This window comes from Pristiophorus japonicus, chromosome 12 (genome assembly GCF_044704955.1).
Source record: "Pristiophorus japonicus isolate sPriJap1 chromosome 12, sPriJap1.hap1, whole genome shotgun sequence".
NCBI lineage: Eukaryota > Metazoa > Chordata > Chondrichthyes > Pristiophoridae > Pristiophorus > Pristiophorus japonicus.
The window spans coordinates 15,150,538-15,173,050 of record NC_091988.1 but is presented as its reverse complement, the minus strand read 5'-3'; the positions used below and the strand labels follow the sequence as shown (position 1 = coordinate 15,173,050).

The 22,513-nt window shown below is 45.0% G+C and overlaps 1 protein-coding gene across 3 annotated transcripts in view; it reads right to left on the bottom strand.

The window, feature by feature from the left end:
* Positions 1-999: 999 nt before the first annotated feature.
* Positions 1,000-22,513, bottom strand: part of uba3 (ubiquitin-like modifier activating enzyme 3) — a 53,708-nt gene continuing 32,194 nt past the window's right edge. For all 3 annotated transcript variants that reach the window (XM_070895195.1, XM_070895194.1, XM_070895196.1), the window contains 9 exons: positions 15,550-15,652; positions 12,798-12,911; positions 12,651-12,704; positions 7,609-7,645; positions 7,432-7,513; positions 6,145-6,245; positions 4,554-4,617; positions 4,409-4,463; positions 1,000-1,891 (listed from right to left, as the gene is read on the bottom strand). In XM_070895195.1, the coding sequence (XP_070751296.1) occupies positions 1,803-1,891; positions 4,409-4,463; positions 4,554-4,617; positions 6,145-6,245; positions 7,432-7,513; positions 7,609-7,645; positions 12,651-12,704; positions 12,798-12,911; positions 15,550-15,652 (699 nt within the window). In that variant the 3' untranslated portion in view covers positions 1,000-1,802. The remainder of the gene's footprint in view (positions 1,892-4,408; positions 4,464-4,553; positions 4,618-6,144; positions 6,246-7,431; positions 7,514-7,608; positions 7,646-12,650; positions 12,705-12,797; positions 12,912-15,549; positions 15,653-22,513) is intronic.

Here is a 22,513-nt window from a genome sequence, read left to right as displayed (position 1 = left end):
GATGGTGGATGGGGTGCCAATCAAGCAGGCTGATTTGTCCTGGATGGTGTCGAGCTTCTTGAGTGTTGTTGAAGCTGCACTCATCCAGGCACGTGGAGAGTATTCCATCACACTCTTGACTTGTGCCTTATAGGTGGTGGAATGGGTTTGGGAAGTCAGGAAGTGAGATACTTGCCATAGAATACCCAGCCCCTGACCTGCTCTTGTTGCCACAGTATTTATATGGCTGGTCCAGTTAGGTTTCTGGTCAATGGTGACCCCCAGAATGTTGATGGTGGGGGGATTTGGCAATGGTAATGCTGTTGAATGTCAAGAGGCACTGGTTAGACTCTAGCTTGTGGGAGATAGTCATTGTGCATGCATGGACATCAGGTGAAGACAAGACTACGCTCAACAGTGATACCCTCACAGTCAAACAGCATGCCAACACTTACTATTTAGGCTGACAATGCAGAATGACAATTTGGCATGGTACCAGAATGTTCCCCATGTTTGTGAAACTGTACTTTAAGCAAGAGTCGGTGGCTATGAGGGGGGAAAATGGATACCAAAATATACTTTGTAAAAGAAAACTTCTTGAACATTTACTGTCACAGTTTTAAGAAGATTCTTTCCAGTGTCAAACAGCTAGATAGGAAAGCCCCACTTACTTCCCTCTGCCATTCCTCTTGGTTCCTTAAGCCTGCTCCCCTACCCCCTTTTCCAACTATTTTTTTTACATTTTTCTCTATTTCAATAGCAACATTCAAAACTCCATCACAGGACCACAAAGTGGGGGGAAATATCACATCTGATTATTTCCTGGTCATCAGTATTCACGTAGATCTGCTATAATCAGGAGAAAAAGCCGCAAAAACTCTGGATACACTCGAACCTCAACTTCAGGATGGACATACCGATCCCATTTTTTAAACCACTGTTTTTCATTTCGTGCATGTGAGCAGAGCATTGCAAGACATTATCCAAGATACACATGTGCTTATTTAATGCAGACTAATGTACAACCCTAAATCTTTTATTATTGCTCATTTTATTATAGAGCTCACAACTTCTTGGAGAATCTGTAAAGGCATGAAAGATACTTTACATTTTAGAATCTTAAAATGTTTTTTTTAGTTTTAACAGTTTCTGGTATCGGGCTTCACTCAATGTACTGCACATCACAAGGAACGAAAAAGGTTTTGCTGTAAAGTAACATTCTTGGACAACATTTAAAAAACATTCATAGCCAAAACTTGCAACACAACTGAGATTTGTATAACTTTCTACTTTTGAAATACAAGTCAAGTTTCCAAACTAATTAAATATCAGGTTTAAGGGCATTAGTCTAGCTGAGTGTAAACGTAAATGACCCAGACATATTTGTTAAGAGTCAATATACTATGTCAATAAATATATAAAACCTAAATCCAGGAAAAAAACCTTATTTGAAAAATTCACAAAAAAAATTCTGTACATGTTTTGAAACAAAATCAGATTTCTTGCTTTTTTACTGTAAAACAATCTTTAAAAACGCAATACTCAGAGGTTACAGTGCATGAAATGAAGAAAAAGTACAAGTGCCACAGTTGCCTATATACAATGTCATTGCTATTACATAAAATTGGCATCTCAGCTCATATCCTATTTCAAACATATGTACAATACACCTTCAACTATTTGTGGCCTGACATAATGCTAGTAAATATATCCAACTTCAGATCCAAGCCTGTTAGAAAATGACAGTCTAGTACACTGATGATAAACAGATCAATAGTTTCCCTAAATTAATTTTTGTACAATTTGACTGTTTTCAAAATCGGTCAAGTAGTAAAATGGAGTTTGAAAAGCACGGTTTGAGGTGTTGTTATATCAGCCACTGCCAGCTCCTGTCCATTGGTAAGCCCCAGCTCTGGAAAATAAAATCATCTCAACTTAAGATTAAGACTGGATTCTTCACAAGAAATTGAGATAAAAGCACATGCAAATGTTTGCTGGGAAATGATTAGGGCTTCTTACACATTTCCAATGCTGTTTTCCATTAACTCTCAAATAATTTCTGGAGTACAAAGGCTGTAAATACCCCACTGATGATGGTTTGTCAGAATACAAATTTATTATTCAAGATTAAATAAAACAGTTTGTAAAAAAGATCACTCCAATAGCTCCTTAATTCACCAACTGAAGTAAATCACAGCCTTTATCAGGACTAGGGAGAGAAAAATTTGTTGAGAATTGCCAAACCGTATCACTATCCCGAGACCTATTCTGGAAATTGCATGCGGCTGTGCTGGGGACATGATTAACCACAGTTGTGCAGTTTGCCAACGCTCTGTCTAATCACATATGAAGAGTGGACTCCTGGCTAAGTTACTAGAGGATGCCTGGAGACTGCAGTGTTGGGGCAGTCAACAATGGAATTGCTAAAATAGCAGTTCACACCAACGCCAAGTATACATGACTTGAGATAGAACAGGGCTAAACTCGGTTGAGTGTAGATGTTTTTAGTATAAGGGGTGTTGCAGTGGTGTGGGGCTGACTGGTTGGGCTGGGTGCTCTTTGCCTTTCCGTCATTGTTCATGGGTTCGTATGTAACCTTTAGGGCTGCTGACCAAGCGCCGTGCGGCTTTTTGTCGGCCGGCGCAGACACGATGGGCCGAAATGGCCTCCTTCTGAGCTGTAAATTTCTATGTTTCTAAAAGGATCTTGGGATTATAGTTCATAATTCTCTAAAGGTTCACAACCATTGCTGAGAAGCCATAGTATATAGGGCATTAAGTTGCATTAACAGAACTATTCAATATAAAACAAAGCTCACCATTTTGTCCTTGTACTAGACCTTGGTTAGACCACATTTAGAATATCGTATCCCGTTTTGGCCCCCTCATTTGGTAGGCAATATAGATGCTTTGGAAAAGCTTCAGAGAAGGGCCACACAAACAATTCCTAGTTTAAACAATCTTAATTATTCAGATAGGCTTAAAAAGCTGGGTCTATTCATTTTAAGAGATGTGTGGAGTTTGGGGTGATTTGATAGGAGTTATAGAGTTGAAGGGCTAGATTTATTCCTAATGACAGACTGGGGAAGAGCAGGGATTATGCATATAAGTTACACAAGGCTAGGGCTAGGTTAGATGTTAGGCAGTTCTTCTTTTCCCAGAGGACAGTAGACCTATGCAACAAGTTGTCGACTCGTGCAATGAGTGCTGATTCTTTACATACCTTCTAAAGAGAGCTGGACCAGTACTTGGCTAGGGCGCTCATCATGTCTTACAAAACAAGGTAGGTGAAATACCAGGTAATACAAGTATGGTCAAATGTGGTCTCTTGGATTAGTTTCGATGGCTTCAGTGGGTCGGAGAGGAATTGACCAGTTTCCACCCCCGCCTCCCTCCCTCCCTAATTGGCCCTGGGTTTTTAAGCTGCTTTTCTGCTTCTCCCAGGTGGTTACACGGCTGCTGGTGGGTAGGAGGTATCTAATCATCACCATCATAGGCAGTCCCTCGGAATTGCTTCCACTCTCAAAATGAGTTCTTAGGTGACTGAACAGTCCAAAACAAGAGCCACAGTCCCGGTCACAGGTGGGACAGATAGTCGTTGAGGGAAGGGGTGGGTGGGATTGGTTTGCCTTCCGCTCCTTCCGCTGCCTGCGCTTGGTTTCTGCACGCTCTCGGCGATGAGACTCGAGGTGCTCAGCGCCCTCCCTGATGCACTTCCTCCACTTAGGGCGGTCTTTGGCCAGGGACTCCCAGGTGTCGGTGGGGATGTTGCACTTTATCAGGGAGGCTTTGAGGGTATCCTTGTAACGTTTCCTCTGCCCACCTTTGGCTCACTTGCCGTGAAGGAGTTCCGAGGAGAGCGCTTACTTTGGGAGTCTCGTGTCTGGCGTGCGAACGACATAATGCTTCAGGCATCACAATTGAAAGTGACAGGCTTCATGAACCAGATGGCCAGCTCCTCCCCATATGTTTGCAAATCAGTATCAGATACAGTGCAACAGTTTATCAAAATGCTTTCTCTCAAGAGAAAAGATGTCTACTTAATGGGAAAATGAGACCACAAAATGATTTGGCAAAATGAGAAAGATGGAGCAGTCACAAATTAATCCGGATATGTTATTTTAGCTCCTAGCCTCCAGCTCTCAACACCCTCCCCATTACTGCTCAGTATGATTGCATTACTCAGATACTCAGCAACACATCAGCTTTTAAAGAGGTTTTTACATACTTAATAATTCTAGATGTTTACTTTTCAGGAAATTGGAAGATTAGTAACAGTAAGCAGCAGGAAATGCTGAGTGCTCAAGACTGGTGTTTGCTATTTAAAATGAACTATTCTCAAGCCGTAAACAAAAGGACTGTTTAAAAGCACAGAAACATTTTGGCACTTGGGAGAACTTCTTGAAATCCTGAGAACTCTTTACACTTACCCTTCAGGGTTTTTGAAAGATTTGGTCTTGTTCGTTCTTCAATTGATGCTACAGTCTGTAAAACCAGATCTGACATTAGCTTTCAATACAGTAACATCACAAATTTTACAGATGCATCAAATTACTACAGAATGAGAACTCTTACTTGTAAATAAAGTGTTTTATTTTTTCCATCCAAAGTTGCAGTGATAGCTGGGGACTTCATTTGTCTGTGTAGGACATAGACAAAAATTACTGTGTGTTCATCAACGTGGTTGCTCACCACCTCTTCATTAAGGCTAACTGTAGTCAATGAGCCTGTACTGTCCTTAACTGCATGGTCTTAAAACTTTTTAGTTTAACTTACTTTTCACTCCTGTACAAGATGATTTTAAAGAGAACCAATATTGACTGGCCAATTACCAATTACCTCTTCGAGCTAAATGATGCGCAGAGATAAACATTGCAGACACTTCTTTGGAGGAAAAGATTGTGGGTTTCCATTTTGCCATACCAACTCAACTATTGTAATATTCTTGTTAATTGCCATGGCATTCAGATTACTCGCACCTTGGAGCTGAACAACCAACTTTTCTCCTTTGGAACAGTTTAGAAAGGAGCTCGAGTCAGTAAGACCCCTCCAATGTTAAACAGGAGAATGAAAATACAGTTAAACCTCTCTAATCCGACACCCTCAGAGGACCTGGCCTGTGCCGGATTAGAGAATTTGCCGGACCACAGGAGGTCACACCGACCCCAAACTTAAAATCCTACTGTAGCGAGGAAGAAGCCAAGTCCCGGGGAAAAGTGAAGAGACTGCACAGACCTTCGATTCACATTCTGCATTTTAATTACAAAAGGGCTCTTGTATTAGGAGCAGAGACCAAGGAAGGGATCAGGAGGAGCTGCGGATTCCAGTGTCAGTCAGTCAGCTGAGGGAGCCCCGCCCACAGGCTTCCCGTTCAGAGACAGAGCGGGCGCTGTGCAGCGCAATGGCTGCAGTTGCCGGTGTGAGTGTCGGGCTGTCTCTCGGCGGGTGTGGGGGGGTTGGAGAGAGGAGCGGGGGGGGGGAGAGCCGGCACTGAATCTCCGGATCACCGGCCATTCCACATTCGCGCTGCAGCAGCTCCTGCTGCTTTCACACAGAGACCGTGCGACTGATGGGAATTGCGCTGTGAGTGAGTGTGGGGCCTCAGCACCCCCAGGGCAGGGGGGGGGGGGGGGGGGGGGGGTGGGAAACCAGACATGTTGGGGGGGGGGGGGGGGAATTGAGGACCCTGGAGATGGACAGAGGTGGTATGGGGGGGGTGGTGAATAAATCATGACCATTATTTTCTTACTCTCCATACTATTAAAAATTACTCAACTTGATGAACACAGGTCACAGTGGGAGCCGTGACCCACCCCTCCCCCACCCTGCCAGTAATGATGTCGGACCAGGGAGGTTGCCGGACTTGAGAGGTTCAACCTGTATTTTATTTTCTGCTGATCCCTCCCCCCATCCCCCCTGCTGAAAGCGTGGGCAGATAATCTTGTTCCCCAGTGTTTTATCCTTCAGCATCTGCCTTGTTCCTTCCTTCCTCTGTCACCAGGTTGAGATCAGGAACTCAAGTGGGCAAAAGCAACACAAACCTTAATCTTAAATCACAATACGACATACCAATATGCTTGGGCCTAGCAGGCAGCAATTGGGACAACACACTAAAACACACAGGCGACCTACAACAGTAACAAGTAAATGATTAAAGGAAACTTACAGTGAAGCACTTTGAGTCAAGTAATTGAGGAGCTCTTGAAGTTTTGCAGATGGTGGAAACTGGAGATTTTGAGGCACCTGGCTGCAGGCAGGGCAGTTTTCCTATAAATAAAAACAGCCATACAAAATCAAATGGAAATTTCAGCAGATTCTCGCTCCCAGTTTTGAGTCTTCAGATAGTTGAGATATTAAAACAAGCATTCCAACAAAATTGACACAGACAAAGGGATAGGTTAAAATTGGTAAATTGAGATGTAGAGATTTAATGAAATAATTCGCTTCCTTTTACACAAATTGGAAGATTTCTTCACCATCAGTCGGACAGTAACATGGCAAAAATTAATCACAAGTACATATTACAGGTTTGGGGTGATCAAGTTACTGTACTTTTAATAATGAGGAATAAGTGGCATGGGATTGGCAGTTGGTGAAAGTCTCCAAAAGTAGAAGATTAAATTTGCACCCGAACTTCCCATCATACATGCATCTTGTTTTTGTACATTTCTACAGCTTTATTCCATCTGTGTTTCTGGTGAACAAGCTTCTCAACTTGATTAGTTAAGCATTCCAGATTGTTTGCTACAGGGGCTTGGACAGTGTCACAAGTGAAGAAGAGGTACATCTTAACCATTTACAAGATTGAAGCCTCACAAGGGGATGTTCCATGGCCGTCATCAGATAAAAATGTAAATGTTTAGCATTCAGGGCTTCAGCACTGCTTTGTGCATTTCTTTCACAGGTTATCTGCTCCCTCCCACCTCTCTGGGTTCACTCTTTGCCTGGGCCACATTGTTAAGCCCGAACCCAAGCTTCCCCATCACTTCCTTGCTGTTATTAGGGAGCTAGGATCCTTAGAGAGCTGTGGAATCCGGGACATTAAATAAATTTAAGAGAGAGAGATAGTTTCTTAACTGATAAGGGATTAAGGGGTTATGGGGAGTGGATCGGAGTCCATGATTGGATCAGCCATGATCGTATTAAATGGCGGAGCAAGCTTGAGGGGCCATATGGCCTACTCCTGCTTCTATTTCTTATGTCTTATGTAGGTAGTTCTGACAGATGCAGAGTTTGGGACACAGACATCCAACACAAATTTATGTTGCTGCTTGTTTAGCTCCAATAGCTATGCTATTCCAGATATTTACACATTAAAGATGCTACCCTACGCAGTGGTGGCACAAAGCTGATTTAAAAAAATTAGTGCAGGGAAAAGAAAACTGAGTTTCACATCATGTCCATCAATAGTTAAACATTTGTCTCATCACTTTATAAAGTGTTAGGTACTCACCTTACGTTCTGCTTCAAACGTGTAGGTGTAAAGTCCGTCTACATCATTGAACACCAAGTAGTTATTCAGAGGAATATACGCACTGAAAAAGTAACACTATAATTTAAACCTTTATTGGAAACAGACAAGAATATGAAAACCATAATTGAACAATTGTTTAAAAATTTAAAAAATCACCTTGATGCAATTTTGAATACTTCAGTTGCACATACGGCTAGGGAAGGAAAAGCTCAATTATTTCAAAATCAACCTGTAATGTATTAGCAAAAAAGTTAATGTCTTCAACCAGTAACATTAACAAAATAAAAGTGCTAAAAACAACTCCCTACCTAGATTTTGACAACAATTTCTCAAAGGTAGGCTATAACAAATCCTGAAATAGTCATTTGTCTCCTTAACTTTTAGGGGTAACAATTTTACAATGATTAAAAAGGGACTTAGCTTTTTAAGACTTTATTCTGGACACCAAATAGATTTCAATCTGGTATACCTATTGTAGAGCTGAACTACCTGACCGAAACGGTAAAGGAGTTAATAATGAACACAGTATTGCTCTCCATGTACACCATACATTTGATTGACTAGTCCAGTGTGTAACTTCAAGGCTCTACGGTATCAGGATTTACAAGTTAAAGAGCGGTGTCGCCATCTGTTGTTTTCTCCTGGAATTGCAACAATTCATTGGGCCCAAGTTTCCACACGCGCCTAGAACGGCGCAGTCCCGAGCTGGGCGCCCGTTTTTCGCGCCACAAAGTGCGCCAAAAAAAATCCTCGGTATTTTCCACCTACCTGCAGGTCCTCTGGCCCTCGGCGCAGCCAGCACGAGCTGTGGGGGGGGGCGGAGCCAGGTCCCTGCGCTGAAAACAGTGCCGCGACCTCTGCACATGCGCACTACAGTCGGCACGCAAGTGCAGTAGCTCCAGGCGCCGAACTGTGTGGGAGGGGCCCGAAGCACGCAGCCCCTAGCCCTGGCCCAATGGCCTCCCTGGGGCTGCGTGAATAAGGCTCCTCCCACAGCCAGCTCCTGCTTCTCCCCCCGCCCCCCCCGACCAGACCCGACACCCGCTCCCCCCCCCGCCCCACTCCGGACCAGACCCGACACCCGCTCCCCCCTGCCTCCGGACCAGATCAGACACCCGCTCCCCCCACCCCCCCCGACCAGACCCGACATCCGCTCCCCCCTCCCACTCCCGACCCGACCCGTGCTCCTGTTCCCGCTCCCCGCCTCGACCCGACCTCCTGTTCCCGCTCCGCCCCCCCCCCCCCCCCGACTGGACCCGACCCGCGCTCCTGTTCCCGCCCCCCCGACTGGACCCGACCCGCGCTCCTGTTCCCGCCCCCCCGACTGGACCCGACCCGCGCTCCTGTTTCCGCTCCCCGCCCCCCCGACTGGACCCCCCCCCCCCCCCAACTCCCGCTCCCGGACTGGATTCGACCTGACCTCCCCCCATCCCTCACTCTCCCCCCTCCCCCCTCCCTCTCTCTCTCCCCCCCTCCCTCCCCCTCTCTCTCTCTCTCTCCCCCCCTCCCCCTCTCTCTCTCTCTCTCCCCCCCTCCCCCTCTCTCTCTCTCTCTCTCCCCCCTCCCCCTCTCTCTCTCTCTCTCTCCCCCCCTCCCCCTCTCCCCCCTCCCCCTCTCTCTCTCTCCCCCCCTCCCCCTCTCTCTCTCTCCCCCCTCCCCCTCTCTCTCTCTCCCCCCCTCCCCCTCTCTCTCTCTCCCCCCCTCCCCCTCTCTCTCTCTCCCCCCCTCCCCCCTCTCTCTCTCCCCCCCTCCCCCTCTCTCTCTCTCCCCCCCTCCCCCTCTCTCTCTCTCTCTCCCCCCCCTCCCCCTCTCTCTCTCTCTCTCCCCCCCCTCCCCCTCTCTCTCTCTCTCTCTCCCCCCCTCCCCCTCTCTCTCTCTACCCCCCTCTCCCTCTCTCCCTCTACCCCCCCTCTCCCTCTCTCCCTCTACCCCTCCCTCCCTCTCTCTCTCTCTACCCCCCTCCCCCTCTCTCTCTCTCTCTACCCCCCTCCCCCTCTCTCTCTCTCTACCCCCCTCCCCCTCTCTCTCTCTCTCTACCCCCCTCCCCCTCTCTCTCTCTCTCTACCCCCCTCCCCCTCTCTCTCTCTCTACCCCCCTCCCCCCCTCTCTCTCTCTCTACCCCCCTCCCCCTCTCTCTCTCTCTCTCTACCCCCCTCCCCCTCTCTCTCTCTCTCTCTACCCCCCTCCCCCTCTCTCTCTCTCTACCCCCCTCCCCCCCTCTCTCTCTCTCTACCCCCCTCCCCCTCTCTCTCTCTCTCTCTCTACCCCCCTTCCCCTCTCTCTCTCTCTCTCCCCCCCCTCCCTCTCTCTCTCTCTCTCTCTCTCTCTCTCTCTACCGCCCCCCCAACCCGAACCTCCCCTCCCCTCCCCAACGCCACCTACCTGTAAATCTGGTGCTGGGGACGGGCCCTGCCCGAAGTCTCGGGCCGGCCCGTTCAGCCTTCGGTCCCGAAAGGCCTGCCTGAAGCACTTTCACACAGGTAGGAAGATGATTTATTTAATCTTTTCTTTGTTTATAAATGTTTATTCAGGTTGGATTTATTTGTATAATATTTGTATAAGTATAAATAAAGATTTATTATAGAATTTAATGACTTCCCTCCCCCCCCACCTCGTTCTGGACGCCTAATTTGTAACCTGCGCCTGATTTTTTTAATGTGTAGAACAGGTTTTTTCAGTTCTACAAAAATCTTCACTTGCTCCATTCTACTTTAGTTTGGAGTACGTTTTCACTGTGGAAACTTTCAAATCAGGCGTCAGTGGCCGGACACGCCCCCTTTTGAAGAAAAAATTCTGTTCCAAAGTAGAACTGTTCTACCTGACTAGAACTGCAGAAAAAAAAATGTGGAGAATTGCGATTTCTAAGATAGTCCGTTCTCCACCAGTTGCTCCTAAAAATCAGGCGCAAATCATGTGGAAACTTGGGCCCAATATTCCAGAAGTTCACTTAGAGAATATTCACTTTTTTTAGGGATGAATACAAAATTCGTGTCACATGAAGGGGAACTCTACATGATCCAGAGTATGTCAGAGGTGCAGGTGAATCTTATGGGGAATATATTATGCGACCAATTACACCATGATAATTAATTACCTTTCTAATAAGGAATACTGAATTTGGCAATGACTGCTAAGCATTACAGTGACAAATTCCACAGCTAATTTTAAAATAGCATGCAACTTGGAACACGTGTCAGAAATGGAATACTGTATATTGTACTGAAATAGACTGTACAGTAACAGTCATACATTCCTCCTTCACAAGTGGATCAACAACTCTGTGTAGTATCTTCTATTCAACAGTTGAACAGAAATTAACTTCTGTAGTTGAACAGAAATTAACCGCTAGTCTAAGCGTCAATTTTATTACAAATGTATAATTTGTAATTTTAAATTTTGTCAATATTTGTATTGACAATTAATACAAATATGGAGAATGCACCTCTACAACATCGCTTTGTGAGCTTGCTTTCATCTCTGAAGGGATTTGTTTTCTCATGTTGGAAATCTTGCAAACAAGAATTTGGAAATTTGGAGTACAACTGGACGACTGTGGAGTTGGTTCCCACACTGCCCTTTCATTCCTAGGACCTAGGTTTGAATCCAGCTCAGATTGACGAGACAGCCTACTTCTGCCAGCTGGTGACCAAACTGATGTCCAACAGGAAAGTAATCAGTCCACACCAGAATAAATTATGCAAACCAGAGACCATGGGCTAAAAATTGCAGTGGCTCACCGCCTGGTTTCTGGGCAGTATTGGCCATTGTGGGCGATAACCAGGTGAGCGAGAAATTGCGCAGCTGAGTTACGCCGGCGGTTTTGAGGTACCGCTGGGGAGCAGACCACTGGCGTGCACCATCCTCAGATCACCATGGCGTGATATTTGGCTCAGCGGTGACCCGTAGGTAAGTATAAAAAAAAAACTCCTGTGAGAATCAGCGGAGCTGGGCGGAGGGGGTAGCTCTGCAAGAGAAAGGTAAGTAATTGTTTTTTTACTCATTATTTGAAAATTCTGTTGTGGTGATTTAAGTTAAAAGGGTCCTGAGAATATTTTAATGATTTTTTTATGTTCTGTTTTAAAAAATATATATTTTTAGTGCTTTTCTCCTCCTAGGCCCAACCCACAGTCTCGGGGTAAATTTTTAGTGATTTTTTAATTTATCACTCATTTTATTTAAGAACGGCCCAATCGACCCTAAATTCCACTTTTTCGTTGAGAATCGGGATACAATGCCCATTTGTTTCGCTGGGTGGATTTTTTCTTGGGTGGGGGGGGGAAAGAGAGTTTTTGCCGGCGATATTCTTGGGCAGCAATCGGGCTTTGGCGGGCCGTTAGGAAATTCTAGCCCCATGAAATAATTAATTTATCTAGTTTAAGTAGAGAAAAATATCTCTACTGTCCATCTTTGCGTCAGCTGCCTTGGATCAGAAGTTTTGTATTTGCTTGTTGGAAATGCAATGGTTTTAAAATCTACCTTTATTGCTTAAAACATTATTTTTAACTCCTGAAAAGGATTCATAAAGGACAAACCACTGAGTTACAAAACACAATCTTCAAATCTTTCTAAAATTCCCAGTAACAATTATCTACCCTTTAACAGTAAAATTAAATCATGTAACTGGTTGTGAGATACTTCACTTTTCCTGCTTCAATAGATTTTATAATGTTGAGATCAGTTTTTAGTTTTTGTTGGAGACCGTTTCCAGAGCAAAGGCACCTGTGGCATAATATTAGAATTAAATATGCATAGTTAGAATTAAATATTTGTGTATAAAATGGTGGCAGGAGATGTAGGAAGATGGCTGCCAGTGATTCAGCAAAGTCTCAAGGGATTCAGCTAGCCGAAAGAGACAATTCTATTGGTCTAATTGAATCTATATGTAATCTATAATCAATATGATTGGATAGTGTCCGGCCAAAATGGGCTGATGTAACTGTAGTAAACAGTTGTAAAACATATAAAAATCCATGAAACCCTTTGTTCAGCAGAGAGGTACCTGGATGAACCAGTGGCTTCATCTCCCCGCCGGCGTAATAAACCGTTTTGATGTATGGAACCGACCCTGAGTGACTCTTGGAGGGTACATTCACGCTATCAGTTTTAAACCTCATATTCACAAAGTTAGTGCAAACAGATATACTTCTTGGCATTCAAAAATAACTCTGCTCAAAAAGTTGCTTAACCACCATCTGTACCTGCAATGACTGCATTGGTCGAAGCTACTGCAGGGATAATTCTCTTGACAACACCTGGAACAAAAGACAAAGGTCCCATTAACATGTCTTTCGATTTACAGTAATACAAATTTGCAAAAATCCATATCCCCATTTTATCGGACTCACCTTGTGTAAGTCTATACGAGATACCAGTAATGTTGAATTGAGAAGCTCTTTCAAGCGATTTATGAAAGACCCACTGGATATGCTCTGGATCATCACCATCTAGTGCAATGCCCTCTGTAGGAAAAACAAGGTACTTCATTTTGGTAATAAAGCATGCTGTACACACTCTGGTATCTTGTACTGGCAATAAGGGAATCCAAGGTTAAACCACAAGACTGTTCAATATATTTGTTCATTTTTTTTTGTTCAGCAGAATACGTCAATGCTGGGAACTGGAACACTTCCTCTTTAAGCACACTTTCAGCATCAAGTACTCTCAAGTTATAGCACTGGATACATGCAGAGTAAAGCTCCCTCCAAAATGGGCCAACAATGTTGCTCAACTCCAACTTCAAAAGACAATTCCCACCAGCACCTGTGTGAATTCTTCTGCTTTCAATACCCTCTGGCTTCTTGCCAGAGTGAGATTACCCATTTTGTTGCAATTTCTGCTGAATTATGGGCAGTTACTGCCTCATACCCATGCTCAGTGGGAACTGAATTGACATTGGTTAAACTGATCCCATGTCCAAGACGTGAAAGCACATTGCAGAGAAAGGCACCCTGGTGTGTCTCTGGGGCAGCAGATGCCTGTGAATGCCGGTAAGAACGCAGGCGGCCAGGGGGTCGAGTGGGGAATGGGGCAGAGCTACTGGTGGCAAGGAAGCAAAAGGCCAATCTTTTTTTTTTTCTTTACTGTTCAAATTCCTTCCAAAAAAGGCACAAAAGCAAGTCTTGCAGTGAGAAAGCACCGCCGAATACAGGCAAACCCATCACAGTCATCCAAGGCTAGTCCCAGCGAAGGATAGCAAGATTGCATATTATGCTATCAGTCACTCAGTGAGCTGCTAGATTATGGCTCCATCAGTGTGTGGGGGGGGGGGGGGGGGTGGGGAGAATTGCACAAGGGGGTAACTATTCACATTTACAATATACTTACATACACAAAGGTAGCTGCTGGCTAAGGCCACGGAGGATTCTCAGCAGCAACACTCAGTGGCCAGAGCCTGCAACTGCATGCAGATTCAATATACGATGTAACTGTTTCAATAGCCAATGGTACAACAGAGCCGCCTACAGATACAATAGGTATTGCAGTTGCTGCACATAAATCAAGCCGACACAGGACTTTTCAATCCATTTTGAAATTTAATTTTGTGACCCACCCAGAAATGAAACATAATTTTCACATCAAAAATGGAGTCAACTGCATATTTGTGTATGCTTCTTTTTTACACAAACTGGACAAGTCAACAATGTTTTATTTAATACAAGCTGCTTTAAAAATTGTATGTGTGTTTTTCTGCACTCGTGAATTGCCCTAATTTCTGCTTATGTGGCTCGATGTCAAATTTTTACTCCTGCAAAACGTTTTGGGATGTTTTATAAATACAAGTTGTTGTTGTGAAGATGATATGGTTGTAAATAAGAGTATCTATGCATTATATAGTGATCAGCAGTGAATAAAATTATATTACAATTTTGGATTGATCCAAGGTGAAGAAATCCTATACAGGTCTGGGCTGTGGTGCAAAAAGAAAGGGAAGAGAAGCAAATCTGCCAGAAAAAGCCAGGTGACATATGGCACCATGCTGAGCAGGAACGATGTGACATCTTGACTTCAATCAAGGAGGAGCTGGAATGATACAGTTGCCCAACAACCCTGCAAGGCTAAACACTCTGCCTCTAGAGATCAGAGCAACAAAATGATGAAGTTGATGCACTTCTGTGCTAAGAATACTGATGTCTACCATGGGGGAAAATGCTCAAACATCATGGGGCTGAAGTTCATGGGGTGGGAGAGAGAGAGGGCAGGGAGTGTGGAGGGTATCCTTGCACCAGTACAAAGGTGCATCCGTCTGGGACATCTGCTACTGACCCAGATAAAAGTTCGGAAGGGAGTCCCACATTTTTGCACAACAATGGCAGGTGTCAGAAACCCTGAGACGTACCGAGGACACCTGGTAAAAAAGTGGCCTGCTGGGGTGGGGGAGGTGCCAGTCCCTCCCAGGAACATCTCTTAGCTGCTCGCAGGCCTACCCCCAACCCACCTCACCCACCTCGCACCCCAATTCCTCGCCAGAGATCAGGGTCATGATCGAGGCTTTGACCAACCCCCATCCCTGAGAGGCAAGAAGTGAATTGGAGAATATCTACTGTGTTTTATGGATGAAGATTACTATCAATATGTGTTGTGGCTCGAGAGTGCATGTGGTCTATAGTTTGGCATCAAGCTGTAACAAAGGTTGACAGCAACCCTAAATACCTTTAATAGTGTGGTGCTGTTATTCAAGCATTGATGCAAACATGGTTGAAGGCCACTACTCATATTTTAAGTAGATCTACTGAACACTTGCATACATGGGACAACAAGGAGAGTCCTGGATGAAATACAAACTGCTTTGGTGATTGCTGATTATCAACACCAGTGATGAAAAGAAAAATGGACAATATTGAAGATTAGAGTGTGAGCTTATATATATTAGCACAATATTTTGGTCGTTCATTGAATCCATCTTAAACTTTTAAGGGTTGAAAAGGAGAGAGTTGTACTTTCAGGCAGACTTGGATATCATATACACAAATGTTTAGTATTTAGAGTGATCACTGCATGTAATCCAAGTAACAATGTTGAGAGGGCTTTGATTTATCTTTTTTTAAAAAAAAAAGTTACCAAAGCAAATTCCAGAACATTAGATTGAGCTAATTTTACCTCCAAATGGGCTTTCTTTGGGCCACTGCAAGATTCGGACATATTCAATACAGTGTTCTGGAAGCCTGGGCATTGAAGCAATGGTACACATGGGAAAGTTAATCTGGAAAAAAATAAAGATTGCAAAATTATTTCCAACTTATATTATTTAAAAAAAAATGAAATGCAGTGAAAAAAAGTCTGAATTTTCTATGCTGCTCGACAAGCATATACGAGGCAGCTAAAATAATTGGTCCATTTAAAATGCTGAGACATATAAAACAGAAGCTAAAATAGATACAATTCCCCTAAAACTGAGTTCTGGTTTTTAAACACACCATTGAGGGAAATGCTAAGTAGAGGGAAAATAACCTGAAAGTCTCTCTCATACCAGCCAGTGACTAACAGCAGGGTAACACTGATCGGCCCAAGAATCAGGTTACTGTGGGCTTGGCTATAATATTACATGTTGATCCAAGAAATGTGAACATAAATTTAAAAAAAATCATTAAGGACGAACTAGCAGCGCATTTGGAAAGCAGTGACAGGATCGGACCAAGTCAGCATGGATTTATGAAAGGGAAATCATGTTTGATGAATCTTCTGAAATTTTTTGAGGGGTAAAAACTAAAAATCATGGTTTAAAAACTAGGATGAAAACACTCTACCTAAATGCACGCAGCATTAGAAATAAAGTAAATGAGTTGACGGCACAAATCATTACAAATGGGTATGATTTGGTGGCCATTACAGAAACATGGTTGCAAGGTGGCCAAGACTGGGAATTAAACATACAGGGGTATCTGACGATTCAGAAAGATAGGCAAGAAGGGAAAGGAGGTGGGGTAGCTCTGTTAATAAAGGATGATATCAGGGCAGTTGTGAGGGATGATATTGGCTCCAATGAACAAAATGTTGAATCATTGTGGGTGGAGATTAGAGATAGTGAGGGGAAAAAGTCACTGGTCGGCGTAGTTTATCGGCCCCCAAATAATAACTTCATGATGGGGCGGGCAATAATTAAGGGAATAATGGAGGCATGTGAAAAAGGAACGGCAGTAATTATGGGGGATTTTAACCTACATATCAATTGGTCAAATCAAATCGCAGGGGGTAGCCTGGAGGAGGAATTCATTGAATGCATACAGGATTGTTTCTTAGAACAGTATGTAACAGAGCCTACAAGGGAGCAAGCCATTTTGGATCTGGTCCTGTGTAATAAGACAGGAAAAATAAACGATCTCCTCGTAAAAGATCCTCTCGGAATGAGTGATCACAATATGGTTGAATTTGTAATACAGATTGAGGATGAGGAAGGTGTGTCAGAAACGAGCGTACTATGCTTAAACAAAGGGGACTACAGTGGGATGAGGGCAGAGTTGGCTAAAGTAGATTGGAAACAAGGACTAAACGGTGGCACAATTGAGGAACAGTGGAGGACTTTTAAGGAGCTCTTTCATAATGCGCAACAAAAATATATTCCAGTGAAAAAGAAGGGCGGCAAGAGAAGAGATAACCAGCCGTGGATAACCAAGGAAATAAAGGAAAGTATCAAATCAAAGACCAATGCGTATAAGGTGGCCAAGGTTAGTGGGAAACTAGAGGATTGGGAAGATTTTAAGCAACAGCAAAGAATGACTAAAAAAGCAATAAAGAAAGGGAAGATAGATTACGAAGGTAAACTTGCGCAAAACAAAAAAACAGATAGTAAAAGCTTTTACAGATATATAAAACGGAAAAGAGTGACTAAAGTAAATGTTGGTCTCTTAGAAGATGAAAAGGGGGATTTAATAATGGGAAATGTGGAAATGGCTGAGACCTTAAACAATTATTTTGCTTCTGTCTTCACAGTGGAAGACACAAAAACCATGCCAAAAATTGCTGGTCATAGGAATGTGGGAAGGGAGGACCTTGAGATGATCACGATCACTAGGGAGGTAGTGCTGGACAGACTAATGGGACTGAAGGTAGACAAGTCCCCTGGTCCTGATGAAATGCATCCCAGGGTAATAAAAGAGATGGCGGAAGTTATAGCAGATGCATTTGTTATAATCTACCAAAATTCTCTGGACTCTGAGGAGGTACCAGTGGATTGGAGAGCAGCTAATGTAACGCCTCTGTTTAAAAAAGGGGGCAGGCAAAATGCAGGTAACTATAGGCCAGTTAGTTTAACATCTGTAGTGGGGAAAATGCTTGAAACTATCATTAAGGAAGAAATAGCGGGACATCTGGATAGGAATACAAGCAGATGCAGCATGGATTCATGAAAGGGAAATCATGTTTAACTAACTTACTGGAATTCTTTGAGGATATAACGAGCATGGTGGATAGAGGTGTACCGATGGATGTGGTGTATTTAGATTTCCAAACGGCATTCGATAAGGTGCCACACAAAAGGTTACTGCAGAAGATAAAGGTACGTGGAGTCAGAGGAAATGTATTAGCATGGATAGAGAATTGGCTGGCGAACAGAAAGCAGAGAATCGGGATAAATGGGTCCTTTTCCAGTCGGAAATCAGTGGTTAGTGGTGTGCCACAGGGATCAGTACTGGGACCACAACTGTTTACAATATACATAGATGACCTGGAAGAGGGGACAGAGTGTAGTTCAACAAAATTTGCAGATGACACTAAGATTAGTGAGAAAGCAGGTTGTGTAGAGGACTCAGAGAGGCTGCAAGGAGATTTGGATAGGTTAAGCGAATGAGCTAAGATTTGGCAGATGGAATACAATGTCAGAAAGTGTGAGGTCATCCACCTTGGGAAAAAAAAATAGTAAAAGGGAATATTATTTGAATGGGGAGAAATTACAACATGCTGTGGTGCAGAGGGACCTGGGGGTCCTTGTGCATGAATCCCAAAAGGTTAGTTTGCAGGTGCAGCAGGTAATCAGGAAGGCAAATGGAATGTTGGCCTTCATTGCGAAAGGGATGGAGTACAAAAGCAGGGAGGTCTTGCTGCAACTGTATAAGGTATTGGTAAGGCCGCACCTGGAGTACTGCGTGTAGTTTTGGTCACCTTACTTAAGGAAGGATATACTAGCTTTGGAAGGGGTACAGAGACGATTCACTAGGCTGATTCCAGAAATGAGGGGGTTACCTTATGATGATAGATTGAGTAGACTGGGTCTTTACTCCTTGGAGTTCAGAAGGATGAGGGGTGATCTTATAGAAACATTTAAAATCATGAAAGGGATAGACAAGATAGAGGCAGAGAGGTTGTTTCCATTGGTGGGGGAGACTAGAACTAGAGTGCACAGCCTCAAAATACGGAGGAGCCAATTTAAAACCGAGTTGAGAAGGAATTTCTTCTCCCAGAGGGTTGTGAATCTGTGGAATTCTCTGCCCAAGGAAGCAGTTGAGGCTGGCTCATTGAATGTTTTCAAGTCAAAGATAGATTTTTAAGCAATAAGGGAATTAAGGGTTACGGGGAGAGGGCAGGTAAGTGGAGCTGAGTCCACGACCAGATCAGCCATGATCTTATTGAATGGTGGAGCAGGGTCGAGGGGCTAGATGGCCTACTCCTGTTCCTAATTCTTATGTTCTTATGTAACTAGCAGAGTTGACAAGGGAGAACCAGTGGATGTGGTGCATTTGAACTTTCAAAAGGCTTTTGACAAGGTCCCGCACAAGAGATTGGTGTGCAAAATCAAAGCACATGGTATTGGGGGTAATGTACTGACGTGGATAGAGAACTGGTTCGCAGACAGGAAACAGAAAGTTGGGATAAACGGGTCCTTTTCAGAATGGCAGGCAGTGACTAGTGGAGTGCCGCAGGGCTCAGTGCTGGGACTCCAGCTCTTTGCAATATACATTAACGATTTAGATGAAGTAATTGAGTGTAATATCTCCAAGTTTGCGGATGACACTAAACTGGGTGGCGGTGTGAGCTGTGAGGAGGACGCTGAGAGGCTGCAGGGTGACTTGGACAGGTTAGGTGAGTGGGCAAATGCATGGCAGATGCAGTATAATGTGGATAAATGTGAGGTTATCCATTTTGGGGGCAAAAACACAAAGGCAGAATAATATCTGAATGGCGGCAGATTAGGAAAAGTGGAGGTGCAACGAAACCTGGGTGTCATGGTTCATCAGTCACTGAAAGTGAGCATGCAGGTACAGCAAGCGGTGAAGAAGGCAAATGGTATGTCGGCCTTCATAGCTAGGGGATTTGAGTATAGGAGCAGGGGGGTCTTATTGCAGTTGTACAGGGCCTTAGTGAGGCCTCACCTGGAATACTGTGTTCAGTTTTGGTCTCCTAATCGGAGGAAGGACATTCTTGCTATTGAGGGAGTGCAGCGAAGGTTCACCAGTCTGATTCCAGGGATGGCTGAACTGTCATATGAGAGACTGGGCCTTTATTCACTGCCGTTTAGAAAGATGAGAGGGGATCTCATAGAAACGTATATGATTCTGACGGCACTGGACAGGTTAGATGCGGGAAGAATGTTCCCAATGTTGGAAAAGTCCAGAACCAGGGGACATAGTCTTAGGATAAGGGGTAGGCCATTTAGGACTGAGATGAGGAGAAACTTCTTCACTCAGAGTTGTTAACCTATGGAATTCCCTGCCACAGAGAGTTGTTGAGGCCAGTTCATTGGATATATTCAAGAGGGAGTTAGATATGGCCCTTATGGCTAAGGGGATCAAGGAGTATGGAGAGAAAGCAGCAAAGGGGTACTGAAGGAATGATAAGCCATGATCTTATTGAATGGCGGAGCAGGTTCGAAGGGCCGAATGGCCTACTCCTGCACCTATTTTCTATGTTTCTATGTCTATGTGCCCACCTGGACGCCCGTTTTTCGCGCCACAAAGCGCGCCTGAAAAAAACTTCCAGATTCTCCGGCTCCCTGCTGGTCCTCTGGCCCTCGGCGTGGCGCAGCACAAGCTGTGGGGGGCGGAGCCAGGTCCCTGCGCTGAAAACAGTGCCGGGACCTCTGCACATGCGCGCTACAGTGGGCGTGCAAGTGCAGTAGCTCCAGGCGCCCAAAACTGTGTGGGAGGGTCCCGAAGCATGCATCCCCTAGCCCTGGCCGAATGGCCTCAATGGGGCTGCCTCCCACGCCCAGCTCCGGACCGGACCCGACTCGTTCCCGCTCCCACCGGACCGCCTCGCCGCCCCCCCCCTCCACGACCCGACCTCTGCTTCCCCCGCTCCCGACCTTCCCCCCGCCTCCCCGACCGACCTCCGCTCCCGACCGATCTCTCCCCCCCGCCCGATCTCCGCTCCCCCCGATCCGCGCTCCCGACCCCCCCGGACCCCGGACCCAACGCCACCTACCTGTCAATCCGGTAAGTCTAAGCTCGAAGTCTTGGGCCCGACCCGTTCAGCCTCCCTTTCCTTTCTTTCTCTCTCCCTCTCCCCCCCTTCTCCTCCCTCCCTTCTCTTCCCCCCTCCTTTCTCACCCACCCTCCCCTCCCTGCCTTCTCATCCCCCTCCCCTCCCTCCTCAACCCCCTCCCCCACTTGTCACCCCCCTCCCCGCCCACCCCCTCTTCCCCACTCCACCACCCCGGTGCTGCAGTCGGTAAGTAGAAAATGTTTTATTTATTGATTTTAAAAAATTTTTTTATTTCTTATTAATTTTTTTTGATTGGTTTATTGGTTGATTTAATGATGTTTTTATCATTTATTATTGATGATGGCTCTTTACTTGTAAAACTGAAGTGTTTAATGTTTGTAAACTTCCCTTTAAACCCCCCTCCCCCCATTCCCTACGGCTGATTTGTAGCCTATGCCTGATTTTCTAAAGTGTAGACAAGGTTTTTTCGAGCGTACAAAAATCTTCACTTACTCCATTCTAAGTTAGTTTGGAGTACGTTTTCACTGTGGAAACTTTCAAATCAGGCGTCAGTGGCCGGACACACCCGCTTTTGAAAAAAAAAATTCTGTTCCAAAGTGGAACTGTTCTAACTGACTAGAACTGGAGCAAACTAAATGCCGAGAATTTGAATTTCTAAGATACTCCGTTCTACACCAGTTGCTCCAAAAAATCAGGAGCAACTGAGGCCGAAACTTGGGCCCTATGGCCCCAAGTTTCCACATGATTTGCTCCTGATTTTTAGGAGCAACTGGTGGAGAACGGAGTATCTTAGAAATCGCAATTCTCCACATTTAAGTTTTCTGCAGTTCTAGTCAGGTAGAACAGTTTCACTTTAAAACTGAATTTTTTTTCCAAAAGGGGGCGTGTCCGGCCACTAACGCCTGATTTGAAAGTTTCCACAGTGAAAACATACTCCAAACTAACTTAGAATGGAGCAAGTGAAGATTTTTGTAGGCTTGAAAAAACCTTGTCTACACATTAAAAAAATCAGGCGCAGGTTACAAATTAGGCGTCCGGAACGAGGTGGGGGGGGGGGGAAAGTCATTAAATTCTACAATAAATCCTTATTTATACTTATACAAATAAATCCAACCTGAATAAAAATTTATAAGCAAAGAAAAGATTAAATAAACCATGTTCCTACCTGTGTGAAAGTGCTTCAGGCAGGCCTTTCAGGCAGGGAGAAGGCTGCAGGAAGCCTCACAAGTTGAGGCAGCCGTTCCCGACGGCAGAGGGGGGGAAGGCAGTGAGGGCCCGACCGACGGCAGCAGCTGTTCCCGATGGCGGGGGGGGGGGGGGGTCAGTGAGGGCCCGACCGACAGCAGCGGGGGGGAGGCAGTGAGAAGGCTGCAGGAAGTCCCAGAAGTTGAGGCAGTCGATTCCCGACGGCAGGGGGGGGGGGGAGGACCCCCCCTGCCGTCGGCCGGGCCTGTCGGGAAACGGCTGCCTCAACTTCTGAGGCTTCCTTCAGCCTTCTCACTGCTGCAAGACGCCTTAGTGCTGATCATGGAAGGGCAATGTGGTTTTATTAAAAAAATGATTAAAAAATGAACAGCTGCAAAGAACTACAAAAATGGCCAAGTGCCAATGTTTCCTTCACACTGCGCGTGCGCGAACGCTCCAACGCGCATGCGCAGGGTTGCCGGCACGAAAAAAACTCATTTAA